Below are 17,260 nucleotides of genomic sequence, written 5' to 3'. Positions count from 1 at the left end.
GGAGTGAGGAGGGGTGGCTGGCAGCGAAAGGATGGAATGTGGTGGGAGGAGTGGAAGGTAAAATAAATACAGTGTCAAACCACAAACTGGTTTTTAATAACAGATAATAATGCTGAGGGTCATTTTGTTTTTTTTCTTTGGAATGCTTTATTTGAAAGGTTAAACTTGATGGAGCCACATGACCAGTTACAACTCTTCAAAGGCTGGCCCGAGGTCCAGGAGAGGTCACGGTTATAATCAGTCAGCGTTAGGAGGCCCTTTCAGGAGGTAACGCGTAGGAGGAATGCTAACAGCATGGCTTCGGGGATGTTGTAGCTCAGCGGCAACACAAAAAGGCTGGGTTGTCATGAAACATTAGTTCCATCAAGAGTTTAATGCATTTAATGTTAGCATGCTGAAGTTACGATGGCGAACATGCACATTTAACAGCACTTAAATGCACCATCATCGTCACTAAGAGGAGACATCCTGAGTTAATAACTCACTGCATCTGTTTCATCTTAAAAACAATGCAGAAAATAGAGTTACACAACAGACCTGTAAAATGTAACATTCATGAGTCGTGTAAAGAACTCCTAATGTTTATTTTCCTTTTTTTAAACCAGACAATAAGATTTTTTTTTCAAGTTGAGTTATCAAAAAAAAACAAAGAGGAAACACAATTATCATTTTAAAAAAACAAAGTCATACAAACAAAACACTGGAGTGTTATTTTCACATGTGTGAACAATCAATCAGTTTTTCATCAGAACCATTCATCCCAGGTGCAACAAGCTGGGCTAAACTTGACCTAACTACATTGAGTGAGGGAGGACGCGCACACTGTGTGTGTTTGTAATCAGTTTGAAAAATTCAGTGTAAATTTACATCAGTGTAAATTCAAATGTACACTGAAGAGAGCACAGGCTCGATCACACTTAATACTTTTCTGTAATGCCTCTTAAAAAGATAAGATAAGATAAAAAAAAAAAGTGATTTATGCTGGAGTGAGAAGTTACTGTAAGTCTCCGCTGACATACAGTATAAAAAAAATAAAATCATTTTGCATTAATTTTTTGTCAGAAATAAAATGTTTCTTTTTTATATTTTTAAGGCTGTTTGTTTTAATACTGAATTAACTACTAGCCATTGATTAGCATGCAGATGCTCTAATATAAAATCAATGTCCATTTCAATAAATCTAGAAATATTCTAATTCTAAGACAATGTTTCAAATTTTAACACGAATAATGGTTAAAGTAATTAAATCAAATTAATGAATCTATTTGGAACATTTATTTCACACTGCTGAGGCGACAGTGCTAACAGTGCACAAACACATCACACTCTGAGCAGGAATTCATTCTCCAGAACAGAAAACAATTTAAAAATAGTTATGATTACAATTGGGAGAACATTTTTTAAAAATTTGGAACAAAGAAAACATACCAGCTTGACTTTGGAGTGATGACACAGTGGGACAGTTTCTGAGCTCATTCAAAAGTCTTTTTATGGTTCTTACCATGAGTCAATCATCATCGTCTTCACACAGTCCACACTGACCCAGTGTGTTAGTGCTAAATAACTCCAGCTTGATGTGCACCCAGCAGAACACACAGAGGTCAGATGGCATCTATAGGTCTTAACTTTAATTCTGTGGAAACAAAAGATAAACAGTCCCTTTATTAACGGCATGAAAAAAAAAATGAAAAGATAAAAAAACTCACCTCTTTTTTTAAATTTGTCACTGATGATGGAGAGGAGGGTGGGCTGAAATGAAAAATAGAACAAAAGGTAAAATAAAGGTTTACAGCTGTAATCATTGACATACAAAAACAACACTGAAGACACTATGTGGAAGAACTAAACTCACAACCTGTGCTTTATTGTCCAAAAGACGTCAGCAGAGGTCACAGCCTCCATTTTTTTGAACGTGCCATAAAGAGATGAGCTCTCTGCAATAAAACTCTCACAAATTCTTCTCACTCAGACATTCTTAATTTACAGCCTCCATCGCTGCCTGCACAGCTTGAACTTTAACTTAACACATCATAAAAAAAAAAAGCACTAACCACCTCACAGATGCATCACTCATTACCTGATGTGAGGCCGAACACAGATCATCTAATAATCTGTGTCATGGTGATCACGGCCCTGTCCTATCGTGTTATTATCTTCCACCAGCTGCGGTGTAACATATCTGACATAAAAGATGAACACCAACCTGAGGAAAACACCTTTTACATACCTGCCAACTTGCCTGGAGGCGTTCTCAAAAAACTTTGTTTTTGATGCAACACTGCAGAAACAAAAGCGAGACAGGTGGTGGTGTTGTTAAGGAGAATACTGTGTGATGACACAAGCACTGGAAGGGTAGATCTGTGCTTTTATTGTGTTATTGCAAAACCTCTATCGGTAGCCCCTCCAGTATCTGTAGTGTTAGTGTAGTTTGTTACACATTTAACTATTTTGATGATCAAACTTGAGTTGAAGACTCTGAGCTTGGAAAAGCACCTCCTGTAGTCTGACTGTGTATTGGACCTTTTTTGTTAATCCTGCATTTGCATACCTGAAAGGATGCTGCTGGAGACTTTTGTCATTTTTTGAAAAACACTTACTAAGATGTAGGCGTGCCCTCGCTGCTGGCCGCACTTGGGGGCTTTTGTGAAGGAGGGAATCTTGAAGGGGGCTCCGGAGGCCTGACAGGGGGTCTACAAATGGCATGTTTCTCTGAGGATCTGGTTCTGGTCAGACCATCAGAATCACCTGCAAAGACAAATAAACAGAGAAATAAAGGCTTGAATGGGAACGTGCAGAGAGGGGAAAAAAAAAAACTTTTTATCAGTTATCATTTCATTCATATAATGTCATTTGGTTAGAAAAGCAGCGACAATGTGGATATATAAAATTAAAACAGCTTTATAATGCTGAATGAATAATGAAAAATGGGGATATGAGAGCGGTGAGGCTGATGAACAGTCATCTCTTAGTAACACTGTTAATTTCTAATTAACAAGCTGTTAATGGTGAGAGCCCAGTGACAGCCCTTCAGCTGTAAATGTATGATTTCTCTTTCCTGTACAATAGGATATATTTCTGGATTACTGATTGTACCTACAAACATAAACTGACCCCTATGTCCACCTTTGAAGAAAGAAGCTTCAGAAGTAAAATATTCCTCCTACCTGCAGTGACCTTTGGAGGTGGCTTTCTGCTCTGAAAAGACGCCGCCCTGTTCACACTGACACCAGGCTCCCCGTTTGCTCCCCCGTCTGGCCTTTGCCTCGTATCCTCCATTTTCCCAACATCAGAGTCTGTTTGTCTGTTTGCTGGTTTGGGCAACAACGGCTGTCTCGGAGGAGGTTCTCTCGGAGCACAGCTCACAGGTTTGCTCCGCTGCAGGGGGACGGGGATCGTCGGGCCCTCACCGTCCACGATGGGGGCGTCATTCTGGCCATCTGTCACACAGAATCAACAGCAGAGCGACTTTAGACTAAGATAAATGAAGTTTTATCTGGCATCTACGTCACAGAGTCAACAGGATGAAGGTCAGAGTTGGAACTTCATGAACGCACACTTTGAGCTCTGATTATTTGGCTACACCAAGTTAACGGGTTAATATCACACGACAGGGAGGAGAAGATGCATGCGCCCCAAATGTCTCTGCCACCGTGTATGAGGGGATGGAGTCACACCCACTTAACAAGGGGTTCACACAGACAAAAAAGGCATTGAAAAAAAGGGGGATAAAAATGTAGAGTAAAAACATTTATTTGTAAATTAATTTTTAAAAAACAACTGATTTATTAGCAACATTTAATGATATAGAATAAAGAACAAAATGCATGCAGACACACACACATAACGATGTATCTCATTTGGAAAATGTCACAATGAGATGACCCTGCAGGTACAGGTCTGTTGAAAGAAAATCTAAATAATCTAGTCTATGTTCAGCGCAGACAGGATGGGATAATGATGAGGATGATGACGACAATCAGGCCTAGAGAGGCTGATAATTACTCTCTGCGTGCTGGAAGTGGTCGTGACTAAGAGCTTGATAAACACGAGCTGGCCGCTTGGAGATTGTGATGGGTTGCCGCTTTCTCGGGGTGATTCGCGGAGGAGGGACAGGTGGGGCGGTGCTGTCTTCTGGCATATAACTGAAGATCTGCAATCAGAAAAAAAAGTTGCAATAACACTTTAGTTTAGTGGCTGCTATTTCAGTTGCATACAGCCCAAAAACAACACACAGAGCAGAAGACTGAAGACTACTGAAAACTCAACTACTCAGCCCGTGTATGTGTAATCAATATAAACCCAAAATAAAGGATTATATACAAAAGACTTTTATCTCTTCCATATACTCCTCAGTTGGAAAGCAAGGGAACAAATCTCAATCCCTCCTGTAAACTCTACCTTTTTGTGCTCTTCAATCAGAATCTCAACAACAATATTTTGAAACTTGATATCCAACATGGCCGCCACCGTCTCCTCCTTTGCTCTCATCAGCGTTGGTCCGAAGATGACTGCCATGTTCGAAGGAGTCATCTTGTTGTCATCACTGTGACTGCACACACTGTCAACAGATGCCAGACAGGATTGAATAAATGTTAACTGAACACAGGCGGGGATGCATTATCTCACAAAGAGCTCAAAGTTACGAGCAACACTCACTTGACTAAGTGTTTAATAAGCATCTCCAGCATCTCCTGGTTCTTCTCTGGCAGTTTGTAGTAAAGTGAATGAATTTCACTGAGTCTGAAGTCCAGATTGTCAGACTCTGTGATACAAAGGACACATAAAGAGTCAATACAAGCAGCTTCTCTGTGTAGAGCACATATCACTGATAAAAGAAAGAAAGTGTTTCACATCTTCTCTGTTATACTGTATGATCAAACATATGGAGCAAAGCCACCCACTGCAATGGGATGAAACTAACAAAAGACAAACAGACAGACTGAATGATGAGGACCCCCCGTTAGATGGATCCGGGAAGCCACCAGCTGCCTTCACGCAACATCCTGACAGATGAAACTGATACTATTAAACTCGCCATCTTCTCCTTGGCAGACCAAAAGAGGGACTCAGATGTACTTTCCATCACTGTACAGGGTGATGTAGTGCTGCCTGACAAGCTGCCGTACCTCCCTGCACTGCCCTGTGCTGTTTTTAATCTTGATCATTAAATCTCCCCTGAAATCTTCCCAAAGCAATGAAGAAATAGCCTCCTGCTTCTGCATGCCAACAGGTGAAGGCAAGTTTAAAAGCACATATTAAGCTTTGACCTTTCATCAAGAGGAGTGTCTTTTTTTAGGTTCAGAGTAACCCACACTACTACATGCACACCAAAAACCCCTATCAGTCCTAACTAAGAGGCAGAAAACACGTCTTACTTGCAGCACTCATGAGGTCTCTGTGCAGACTGTAGGTCATTAGAGGTTCAGACAGACTCCTGTGCATAAAGAAGGACAGATAAAAGTAATATAACGCAGCACATCAGAGAAAAACCAAAGGTCAGCCACCACTTACAAGAAAGCACCAAGACAGAGCAAGGCAGCATTTGTCATTGAGATCGACATACCTAAATCCTTGGGTTAAACAGGATTTGTAGAATCAACTTTGCCTAAATTGTGCTCACATCCTAACATGTCTGTAATGTACATTTTCAATTTTGTGTTGATAAAACTGTTTAATAGATAGAGACAAAATTATTAGCCTCCCTATGAAATATTACCTAACAAAATGACTTCCCAAAACTCAAAGTAGCTCAAAGTTATGAGCCTACCATGATGCTATAATATAATTGTGTATCCTTTTTTTTGCTAACAGTTGTTGGACTCTGACACTACAAGTCCAGACTTGGCTAAATCCTTTACTAATGTCTTGGCAGCGGCTGCAGGCTCTTTAGTCACATCTCCCACTGGTTTTATTTCCAGATCCTTTAAATGTTTTACTTCCTACCACTTCCTTGGCTCTTTGTTCATAGGCATTAACAATCCCCTTTCTTAAGTTTAAACTCATTTCTTTTGACTTTTGACACCGTCACTCACAGTTGTTAAGGCAAAACATACTTGTTATACTGTGTGTGCCGTGCGAAGACGGCAGCACTGCAAATTAAATGCTTACAAGCACAGACTACATAGCATCACGGGGTAATCTGCACTATGGCTAAAGAAAGAGAACAGTTTTTAAGGGTGCTAATTATAGTGACCCTGGTAGTTTTTGGATTGGGTTAAAAAAAGCTGTTCCTTAAATTAAAGTAAATGTAAATTAAAGTAATTAGGGCTTTTTCAAAGGAAATACTGGGGTTTAAAAAAAGCTCTATTGAACAGCATTTCTCTTGCTCTTTACCACTGATGTCCCACACATGAATAGTAACAGATTAATGTTTCTATCATCCATACATGTCTATACTGAAAGGAGAATTCAAGTTTGCTATTTTCTGCTTATAGTCAGTCAGTGTATTACCTAAATTGTAAGGAGTTAGTCTCACTGAATGAATCTAAAGAAGTTTAACTTGCAGGCATGCAAAACTGGCTGCAGATGTTTGTGCAGCATCGCTACTGTTTGTTCATTTTTTCAGCATATTTAAAAAAAATAAATAAATAATGATTCATACACACCTCAGATAAAACTTCAGTGCACTTGTGATGGTTTTAACATCCCAGTCGCTGCTGTGTAAATCCACGTCACCTGGATTTGTGGGATCTATGAAAGAGCAAAGTTAGTCACACTTTTATGAAGGAAGCTAGTCACACATCAGTGACATGTGCCAAACGGGTACACTTTAACATCATTCTTATGTTTCTGGCCTCCAGCTGCAGGGAAACTATGTGGTTCATCAGCAGCTAAATGCTCCTCTATGTTCCCCAGCTGCTCTATAACCCACTGTCTGCCATTCGCTGCTGGCCACAGCTGTTTGATAGGGCCAAGCAAAATGGTATGTGAGAAGACCACATCTGTACAGCTTCAGACAGAATCAAAACGATGCTGTGTACACAGAGCTGATTCTCTGTTGATCTGTCACTACACATGTTTATAGTCAACACTTGGATTGTCATTTAATTCACTGGGAGAATATAATTTGCTGACACAGTTCAGCCTGTTTTTCCCCATCATAGGTACACCCAAGCAATGCCAAAAAAAGAAAAAAAGCTGCAGAACCTGTTAGGTGGTACAGCCAGGCGAATGAGGCTAATTGAAGGAAACAACATAAATGGACAGATGTAGCTCAAGTTTTTCTTACCAAAGAAGGCATTCAGAAGCTTCTGAACTTGGATGTTGCTGCCAACTGTTCTGTACACTCCTTCTTGTGTAGTTCCTGAGAGGAGGAGGAGACAAAAAAAGAGTGATGAGGTGTAATCTGGACAAATACAGAGCAGTGGAAATATACCAACACGTTCAACATGGACCAGAACGAACACACAGAAGTTCTCTCTTTTGAACTCCAGAGTCAAATTACATGCTGATGGCTTGAGTACTTAATTACATTCCTGTATGATGAATCATGATCCTAAAGAAACGTGTTGTGAGACTGTAGAATTATAAATATTAAGTGAGCTGAGAGCATGGAAAGAATGTGTTAAAGTACAGACAGATTAAGTAAAGCATGCAGATGTGAGGATTAATAGAGACTGTATTCAGACTACTAGTATTGTAGTGAATGGTCTGCATCTTCCCTGGGACCAGCCCGCAGGAGCAACATCAACATGTAACATATGACTCAACTGCGCCCCCTTAAGGGCAAAGGAGACACTTATACTAAATACCTTTCGTTTCAATGTAGTTGATGCACTTTCGCACAAACTTGAATCCGGTTTCATTGAGTTCCACTGAGGAGTCAAACACATTTAACAGAATTAGATTAGTTTAAAACAAGCCCTGTCATTGTTGCAGCAGGAATCCGTTCAGTGAAACATCTTCATACTATGCGGATAATGACCAACTTACTTTCTGCTTGCTTGTGAATTGGGGAATGATAAATCTGAAATGGAAAAAAAAATGTCAAAGGAAGGTGAAGACGGTGGAAAAACTCACCACAGTGTGATTCATGAACATGCAATCTTTTATAATGAGAGCAAATACTTGACGATGGAATGAGAAAAGCTGAATATTAACTTGTAAGCAGATTTAAATTGCATAAAAAACCATAAGGGAAAAAGGAGAAGTGAGAAAAAATCTGTTTCATTTTAGACACATTTGGCTCGCTGACTGCAGGCATGGTCGCCATGAACTCAGAGCCGCAGCATCCAGCTTTTTGTTTTTATATATAAAGGCTTTGTCTGATTCTCCCCCTAAAATAGCTCACTGCACTTCCATCTAATGGACGTCAGAGGTCAGGGCCAGTCACTCAGCAGCTGGAGACAGAAGAGTCTTGTTCATGGACTCTTCAGCAGGGCGAGTGTTTGTTGTCACAGACGGCTGAAGTGTGAAATATCACCATCACACCCGGTTATTGATTTAGAACTGAAACTAAAACTAAATCATGAACCCTCGTATCTGCCTGGATGAGTTCATTCTCAGCATGTTAGAAGTGATATTGTATGTTTAGTTATGGTGTCGTCACAGGAACTATTTTACAGCTGAGCATTGTGAGGACATGTAGATGAGAAGATGCTTTAGAGAGAAAGTCTTCAGTGTAGTTAAACCAAGCTTTTTTCCAGCATTTGAGTGATTGTTTTCATTTTTGTGCCTAATGAGGAAAATGCCAAAATGTCCAGTTGCTTAGGAAACATTGTACACATGGGCATTTACTTTAGAAAAGTTTTAATGGAGAGCCAAGTAAAGAGAGGCTTTAAGAGATCTCAGGGTGTAGGATTACTGGTGTTTGTTTTGGTATGTGGGCTCAAGCATGTAAACTTGGGACTAAGATGCATTTTCCAGCCTGAATATTTATTATTAATTTTTGTACAAGATTAAAGGGAATAATAGGCGAAGCATATCTACTGGATCTGCAATTAACTGTTCTGTTAGTGAGAAATCAGATCCTTGGTGCACCCTGATAGCTGACCGACACTTGAGTCCTTCCTGTCACCTACCAATTGACCAAGCCAGAAAGCACTTATTGATTGATTTATTGATTAATGCTCCCAGGTGTAGTGTCTAATATGGATCAATAAGTGTAATGTGACCGGAGGAGAGTTGTTGTACTTTAAATGTAAAAGAACACCAGCTGGGCTCATGAGGCTCACAGAGATATGAAGACTAAAGCACTACAAGAGAGATCCATATTAGAAACACTGCACTCAGCCACAGCCCGCCCAGTGTGGGCTAGAAGCAGAGCTGGATCGTATGTTTCTCAGGCTAAAGGGCATTCAGAGAGGAGCAAACTAAGGAGTCTGTTTGACAGACAGTCAGATACTTAAGAATACTGGGGTAAAAAGCTCTTGTGTAAGCGTGATAATATACAGAAGTTATTGAGGAAGTTGCACAGGAAGGAGTCACCCGAAGTGTGCCTTGTGTTATTTTTTTTACATCCTCCAGCAGACACGCTGAGTTTGTTTTGTCCACAACATCCACCAACAAACCGATATGAATGAAATGAAAGAGATATGACTTAATTCCAGAGAGAGCAAAACTGGAAGCACAATACAGTCTAGGTGTTGTGTTTTGCGGCTGAGGCACTTTTATAACCTCAAACTTGAACCCAGAGGTGGACCGTGAGAGACACACAAGTTGGCCGTTTCTACACAAACTGCTCTGTTAATACCAGAAACATATTTCTGAAGCCAAAGAAAAACAACATCATCACAGATTACTAATCCTAAATCAGATGAAAACAAACTCACAGGCTCTTTTCCATCCATGGCCTCCATCCACAACTTCCTGTCTGCCTCCGAAAGTGCCTGGAAAGTGACAGGCGTGTTTCTATGGAAACAGAAACAAATGCTATTAGAGAGGCAAAGGTCGTCACTTAAAAAGGATGCACTGCTGCAACAGCCAACCATGTGAACAGGTTTTTTAGGGCTCTTGAACACTAATTTCCAGGCAAAGCAGGGTGGGCAAAATGATTAAATCCTAAATGAGAAAGATGACAGAAATTTGAGATGAATAAGACAAGCATTACAAGATGATGCAATCTGTCTTTTTAGAGGAGCAACAACACTTAGTGCCAGGTTTTTACAGCTTTTAGGCTGCTAAATCAATTGTTAACTAAAACAACTGTGCAATGAGCTCTTCCTGCCAACTGCACTGATCACGTAACTTTAAAGCCTGACATCACAATTTGTGATCACTGGGCACTCATTTGCCCCATGATCAGAGGTCAGGCTGAGGTTCAGGCATTCTCACCTCACAGCATTAACTCTTACAAACAGCACTGCCACCATGAGTTTATCAAACAGCTGACCCCTTATTATGTTCACTTCACTTCTTGCGTGTCTCAGAGACTTGATGCATGATTGAAGATGCTTTTTAAACACTCAAGTTTTTCCACAGATTTCACAACAACCCCTGCTGGGTGACAGAGCCGCCTCATGGCTCAAGCGGCTATTAAAATGCATTTTGTTCTGAATGGCCTGCTTATATAAATATGAGCTTGTTGTGTTCCTCCCCCTCCTCCTCCCCTCCTGAAAATCATAGTGTTTGCCATCTGTTTTCAGCGCCAGCCGACTGCTTAGGGATTGTTTGGGCTACAGTCCATTTAGCCTTCACACTCTGTCCTTGTAAACCACCTGCTCACCTCGCTGCCTGAACCTGTTTATCCCACAAGGCTTTTCGTGTTGCCTCATCTCACAGTTTCTCAGGTTTGTTTTTGTTGCTCTAACCTCTCATTAGTTTCCACGTCAAAGCAGAAGCGCTTGTCTATGGACTCTGTCTTCCGGCGGATGCAGGATTTCAGCGTCAACTGTGTCGGGCCCTGCGGTGAAAGAGGCAAAGTGATCGATAAGAGTGATGAAGACAACAAGCACCTAATATCGGCGTGTATCTTTTTTAGTGCAGCACCTGTTTTGTTGTGGTCTTCTGCTCACATGGCACCATGACCAGCTGCCTCCCCTCCTTGCGATACGTACAGTAATATTTGACCCATGACACACCCAAAGCCCCTGGTGGAACAAAAACAACAGGATGGGCCCCCAGAAAGAATTAAGCTAGCCCATAAAAGAATCAAACTTCTATGTGAAGCACACTTACATTTCTCCTGACAGTACAGAAAACCCTCCATGGGCAGGAATTTGTGCATTTTATGAATCTGCGATGGATGTTTCATCCTTTTCATCAGCTCCTCCAGCTCCTCACGAGTGCTCTCATAGTGGTTTCTTGTCTGCGAGGCAAAACCAGAAAGCACTTTAGAATTATCTAGAGATCTGATTAAAGGACATTAAAACCATTCCTTGCCAGTAACACCACTCACGTTCTGCAGACTGAGCTGCAGCTCCTGCTTGTAAGGCATGAAGTCTTGAGTCATCTCCACTGTCAGGTTATTGAGTGTGAAAATGCTGTGGAGAAAGGCCAGCACCTGTCCAAGCAAAACATGAATTACACACTAAAAAAACAAAGGGCTGTCGAGTCAAAACAAAAGAGCCATTGTCATAAGAGAATGGATTATGTTTCCTCTAGCTGTATTTCCTTGGTTCTCTTGGGTAGCAGTGAGAAAAAGTGGAAGACCACACAGGGGGAACTCACCGGCTCCACCACATCAAACTTCTTCCTGTCCTGCACCTGATGGATCTGATACACATACTCCACTGACGAGTCACAGAAGTTCAAGCGCTCTTTGTCTAAGAGTTCATCAGCCTGTAGTAAAATTCAACAAGGAAATGTGATGATGTCAGTTCTATAATTCACTACACGACATGATAAAAAACACTCGGCCTGACCTCTTGAAGTTGGCTCTCCTTCTTCTTGGCAGAGAGATTCAGGTGTTTGTCTAGCTGCGAGTAATATTTTTCCCCTTCTTTCTCAAACTTCTTCTTCTTTTCCTGCAGGACAGAATAATGACACAGTAATTAAATCAAGATTATTGTAATACCTTGAACCGTTTAGATATTGCACACTCTCATGCAAATCAAACTCTGTCAGAAAATGATACTATCAAACTACATCACTATGAAAGAAACATAATTAGCATGTCGAGTGCAGTAAAGGTATCAGAATATCCTATCATGATACATAATTTTAGCTTGGAGGCAAATATGCTTTTCTGGTTGCCATAGAGACGTCGTAACTGTATTGATACTTTTGATATCCTAGTCAAATGCTGGATTATTCAGCCTGATAAAACATTTGAGAGATTAAAATGTTTCAAAATGTCACCTAATATTTACTTTTTTTTTTTTTTTACACCATAAGCCTTATAAAATAAAATTAGTTATATGCAAATATATGCACAGGTATGATGACAAATGATAAGAGATTAAAAGTCTAATCTGACCTGGGTGTTTGCAATGCAAAATTAATAGTAATATGGAAAAAAGCTGCCATTACACTATTTTCATCACCTTATGCCATGGTTAAAAAATTCCCAATCATTATTTTAGGATATCACATTTCTTTAAATGTTCTGCGAGTAAGATTTAGGGAAGTTGTCTATAACATCCTGTTTGGCCAAGGTTTGTATCTCGGGGGGGGGTTTACATATTTGTAATGTTCCACTCTGTACACTTGGAAACAAAAAATGTGAACGCACTGAAGCAGAAGTATGTTGACTCAAGATCTGACTACTCAGTGCTTAAGGCCAGCAGCCAAACTCACTTTAGTTAGTCCTATTTGATCCTTTCTGAACTTCTCCAGGGGCTTGATGAGCAAGTCAGACGCGTTCTGAACCTGGACAAAGAGAAACAAGCTCGAATGAAAACAGCTCAAAAATAAAAACTACTCCACATAAGTGAAAAATGGTGTTCTCCCACACTGACGTTGAATTTAGCCAAAGACATCTAGTTCTAGATCTGTATGCAGAAAATCCAGTCTAACAGGAACTGCTAGAAGTGTGAGGCCAGACCAGCAAGCTGGTATGTATAACCACACAGTGAGGTTAATAACAGACAGTGCGATGAAAAAACTGCATGAAAATGTACCAACAAGAGGGCAATATGGAACCATTAGATTATAAAAGGGAAGAAGAAAGCCAAGAGGGGAACTGAAAACTAAATAATTAGCAGCATTGGTCCCAGCAGTTCTACATATTCACACAGTCAGCATCCCTGTGTGGGAATTTGTCTTGTCAAAAGTAAGAAACATTTTTCAACTATCAGATGCAGATGGCATCATAATGATCACAGTTCAAAAGTGTTCCATCAAGGCAGTCTCATATTAAGTGCAGGATGTATTTGTGTAGAATACTAATGGGTGAAGAGTATCAAAGAAGGATGCAAAGTCAGCGTGGAGGAAGCAGATAACCCACCAGCATCATCCTGTCGTGCTCCACTTCCTGCAGGAGTCCAGCAAACTCCTGGAAGGACTGAGCTGGGAATATAAACGGCAAAAATGATTACACACAACTATTATAATATTCCCTGCTATTTATTTAGACATGTTTATAAACTGCCCTGATTCATCACATTCAGGAGTTCTGAGGAATTAAGGGTCAGTTGCCAAAAATGCTTCTCTCCAAGCTGGGGAATTCTTTTTGTAAAGTCTGACGTAACACACTAGAAGGAAATTCCAAGTCATTTCTGACTACTCTGACAGTTTCAAACCCACAAGGATAAGGCAAAGAAATGATCACTATGCTGATTTTAATATTACATATATCTGTACGTACCAATGTTGATCTCATCATCTGTAAGTGAGTCGCCGATGAAGTCAAACTGAAACCCACTGAGAGTCTGGGAAAACTTCTGCACTGCCACAGAATAGGCTGTTTGACAAATAAGTGAGATTTACTACATTTATTATCAATTCAACCAAGTCCTCATGAATTTATGTACAGTGCAGGATTTGGCTCTTTGGTAGGAAAGTATTGAGCGTGAAAGACATCCTTGGCTGGATAGAACAGCAGAGCTGCAGCCAATGCATGCAATATTTTATCCCAGCTTTGTGTGGCTTATTAAAACAAAACAGAGTCTGTCAGATCAATACTGTGGAGTTTTCAGCCCGAGGAATTTGGCTAACGTCAAGCCTCATATTATAAATCCCTGTTTTTGCAATGGAATAGTTTTAAATCTTCCAGTTGTCTCAAGCTTTTTTTTTCCCTGCATCAAGCCATCATGCTTTTACTTTGAAATGCATGCTTTAACTGCACAGAAAACTTACTTCACAGCATTTACAGCATCAGTGTTGAGATAAAAAAAAAGCTCAACTGTGATTGGGCTTTTTTTTTTTATATCAACACATGTGGTGAGTTGAGATAAAAATGGGACTTTGAAGCAACAAGTACTTGTGTACCTCTGACTATTATCTGCACTACTTCAACACCTACAATATCAGACAGCAGAAGAGAATCTTGGACAGAGAGTGAAACAAAACAGACAGTGTTCCCCTGGTGGGTGCCACACTGACCCAAATACACACACACAAACACTGTAGAGTGTGCCGTCACTGGCTCTTGTCCCTCATTATGAGTGAGACTGACACATGCATAGGGGGAAACCCTGCACATGGACAGATGTTTGGATTACCCTGCACATCTGCATCTGATCCACAGCCTTTTAAAGCAAACTTCACCCAGGGGAGCTGTAGCACCTCCCTGAATGTGCCTGTCCCTCCCACTCACCAACTATTGATCCTGCAGGCCCCCAGAAAGGCCCAGCTGATGCTGATCCCATCACCACACCGTGCAATGTGTAAAAAAAATATATATATTTTTTTTAGATGCTCACCCTTGATGGTATTGATGACATTGTTGCCGTCTTTTATCAACTCTTTGAGAAATTTGCTGGTCCTATCCAGCTCCACTTCATAACATTTAAGAGTCTCTCTGAAGTCCGGGCTGTCCAGATGGCAGTCACTAAACTCCAGAGGAGGATGCCCCATCTTCTGACCGGCTTAGTTTCAGACAATAGGAACAATGAAAGTGTTTTAGAGACACGCTGCCTACGCTCGTCTCATTGCACACTCTCATCTGTTCAGATTAGCACAAACCATGGTGTCCGGGGGAGCCTGCAGCAGCCGCTGGGGAGATACGGAGTGAACCAAAGAGTGGAGATGTACGGTTAGCTTCACTTCCCCCTTTTCCTCGTCTGACGCGCTGTTTACGTTGTATTTTGATTGTATCTTGGTCCTCTTCGCTACTTTTTCCTCGTTACAGGGTCGTGATTAGGAGAGCGGCTAAAGCGCCCTATGGACGCGTCCCATTCCAAAATATGTCACACCTCTATTTAGCCTCTCTCCGTCCTTCAGTCCGATATGAAGACAAACATCACTGTCTAAAGCTAATAAAACCACCTTAAAAACACTGTGTTCAATTTACGCAAATATATAGCGACAGTATTAGCATATCTAAGTGCTAAGTGTTTACTAAGAGCGTAACACAAAGCGCAATGGGATGCACCCTGCTGGCTACAGGCTTACAACAAACTTCCCATTTTCCACACCCAGGAGGTTCTTAAAGGGGCTGCTGCACAGGCGGACCAATTGTTGTCATGGTGCTTTCAAGTGCAGTGGGAAAATAGAAAGATACATAGATAGACAGATATATCTAAAATAATATTAATAAAAATACAGACAAATTAAAAAAATAATAAGGTTTGTTTTTCTGTAAATATGCTATTGTAGCATTCTGCTCAGAGCATGATACTGTACAGGCACTCCCCATACTATAAAAGTCCTGTGACAAAGTGAGACAGCTGCATGTGACTGGGTGTGTTACTGCAATCGGCATTATGTACCAGAATTTGCATCAGCTTTATCAGACCTGATCCTGCAAGGTATTAGACATTAGACATTATACACTGCTTAAAAATGGAATACTTAAAGAACACAATGTAACTCTAAGCCAAATCATCCTGTCCAGTTAGGAAGCAACACTGATGTGAATCAGTTTCAGCTGCTGTTGTGCAAATGGAACAGACAACAGATGGAAATAAGAGGCAGTTATCAAGACAAGCCCTATAAAGGAGAGGTTCTGCAGGTGCTGACCACAGACCATTTCTCTGTTCTCATCTCTTCTGCCTGATGTTTGATCACTTTTACATTTTGTCAGTGCTCTCACCCCTAGAGGTAGGAGGGGGGATCACTGCCAGAGCCCTGCAAAATTAAATCCAGCAGGCCACTAATATGTATGATGCTGCTCAAACTGTCAGAAACAGACTCCATGAGGGTGGTATGAGGGCCCGACGTCCACAAGTGGGGCTTGTGCTACAGCCCAACACCATGCAGGGCGACTGGCATTTGCCATAGAACACCAAGATTGGCAGATTCACCATTGGCGCCCTGTGCTCTCAACGGATGAGAGCAGGTCCACACTGAGCACATGTAACAGACTTGACAGAGTCTGGAGACGTTGTGGAAAACGTTCTGCTGCCTGTAACATCCTCCAGCATGACCTGTTTGTTGGTGGGTCAGCAATGGTGGGAGGGCATTTCTTTGGAGGCCGCACAGCCCTCCATGTGCCAGCCAGAGGTACCCTGACTGTTATTAGTATTATTTTGTTTGAGCAGTGTACTGAGTCACTGTTGAGAAGCATATGAGAAAAATAGATAGAAAGATATTTACTTTATTAATCCCTGTGGGGAAATTAAGTTGTAGCAGCAGCAATAAACACAAGCAAAAATACTTGTATATACACATACACACACATGGCAGCAACAACAGAAGATAAGAAGATAAAAACACAGTTAATGTAACTGAGTAGTTTGAAATGCACCTGTGATGATGCTTTAGTCCGGGTTGGTGATCACAGCTCTGACAGTCACAGAGGAGTTATACAGTCTGATGACGGACGGCAGGAATGACTTCCTGTACCGTTCCTTAGAGCAGCGGGGCAGCAGGGGTCTGCTGCTGAAGCTGCTTCTCAGTCTGTCCATGGTGTCGTGGAGAGGGTGGGAGGGATTGTTCATGATTGACAGCAGTTCAGCAGCACTCTTTCCCTCGCCACCTCCTCCAGGTTGGCAAGCTTAAAACCTTTTGATGAGTTTGTCCGGTTTGTTGGCGTCGTTTGCTTTAATGCCTGATCCCCAGCACACCACAGCAAAGAAGATGGTGCCCACCATGACTGACTGGTAGAACATGTGGAGCATCCTGCTGCAGACATTGAAGGACCTGAGTCTCCTCAGGAAGTACAGTCTGCTCATGCCCTTCTTGTAAACAGCCTCAGTGTTTGTGGACCACTCCAGTTTATTGTCCAGTTGAACACCCAGGAACTTGTACGAATATTAAAGAAATGTAAATGCTGCCTGGC

At 41.2% G+C, this 17,260-nt stretch overlaps 1 protein-coding gene across 2 annotated transcripts; it reads right to left on the bottom strand.

Annotated features, from left to right (window-relative positions):
- Positions 1 to 97: 97 nt before the first annotated feature.
- Positions 98 to 15,422, bottom strand: ophn1 (oligophrenin 1). Of its 2 annotated transcripts, XM_028421853.1 has the most exons (24): positions 14,742 to 15,422; positions 13,685 to 13,780; positions 13,325 to 13,386; positions 12,676 to 12,747; positions 11,802 to 11,903; positions 11,608 to 11,718; positions 11,336 to 11,440; positions 11,116 to 11,245; positions 10,927 to 11,027; positions 10,749 to 10,840; positions 9,771 to 9,849; positions 7,933 to 7,966; positions 7,752 to 7,814; positions 7,229 to 7,303; positions 6,606 to 6,690; positions 5,376 to 5,434; positions 4,657 to 4,762; positions 4,399 to 4,558; positions 4,003 to 4,150; positions 3,165 to 3,437; positions 2,598 to 2,745; positions 2,228 to 2,278; positions 1,707 to 1,749; positions 98 to 1,633 (listed from the first exon to the last, which is right to left on the bottom strand). In XM_028421853.1, exons 1-24 carry the CDS (start codon positions 14,893 to 14,895, stop codon positions 1,628 to 1,630), a joined length of 2,355 nt encoding a protein of 784 aa, XP_028277654.1. In that variant the 5' UTR covers positions 14,896 to 15,422; the 3' UTR covers positions 98 to 1,627. The 2 variants fall into 2 exon arrangements, with proteins under 2 accessions (XP_028277654.1, XP_028277656.1); XM_028421855.1 differs by lacking the exon at positions 13,685 to 13,780.
- Positions 15,423 to 17,260: the final 1,838 nt, after the last annotated feature.

This window comes from Parambassis ranga, chromosome 14, assembly GCF_900634625.1.
Source record: "Parambassis ranga chromosome 14, fParRan2.1, whole genome shotgun sequence".
NCBI classification, from domain to species: Eukaryota; Metazoa; Chordata; class Actinopteri; family Ambassidae; genus Parambassis; species Parambassis ranga.
The sequence above is the reverse complement of the archived record's forward strand: the minus strand, read 5'-3'. Positions and strand labels throughout refer to the sequence as shown.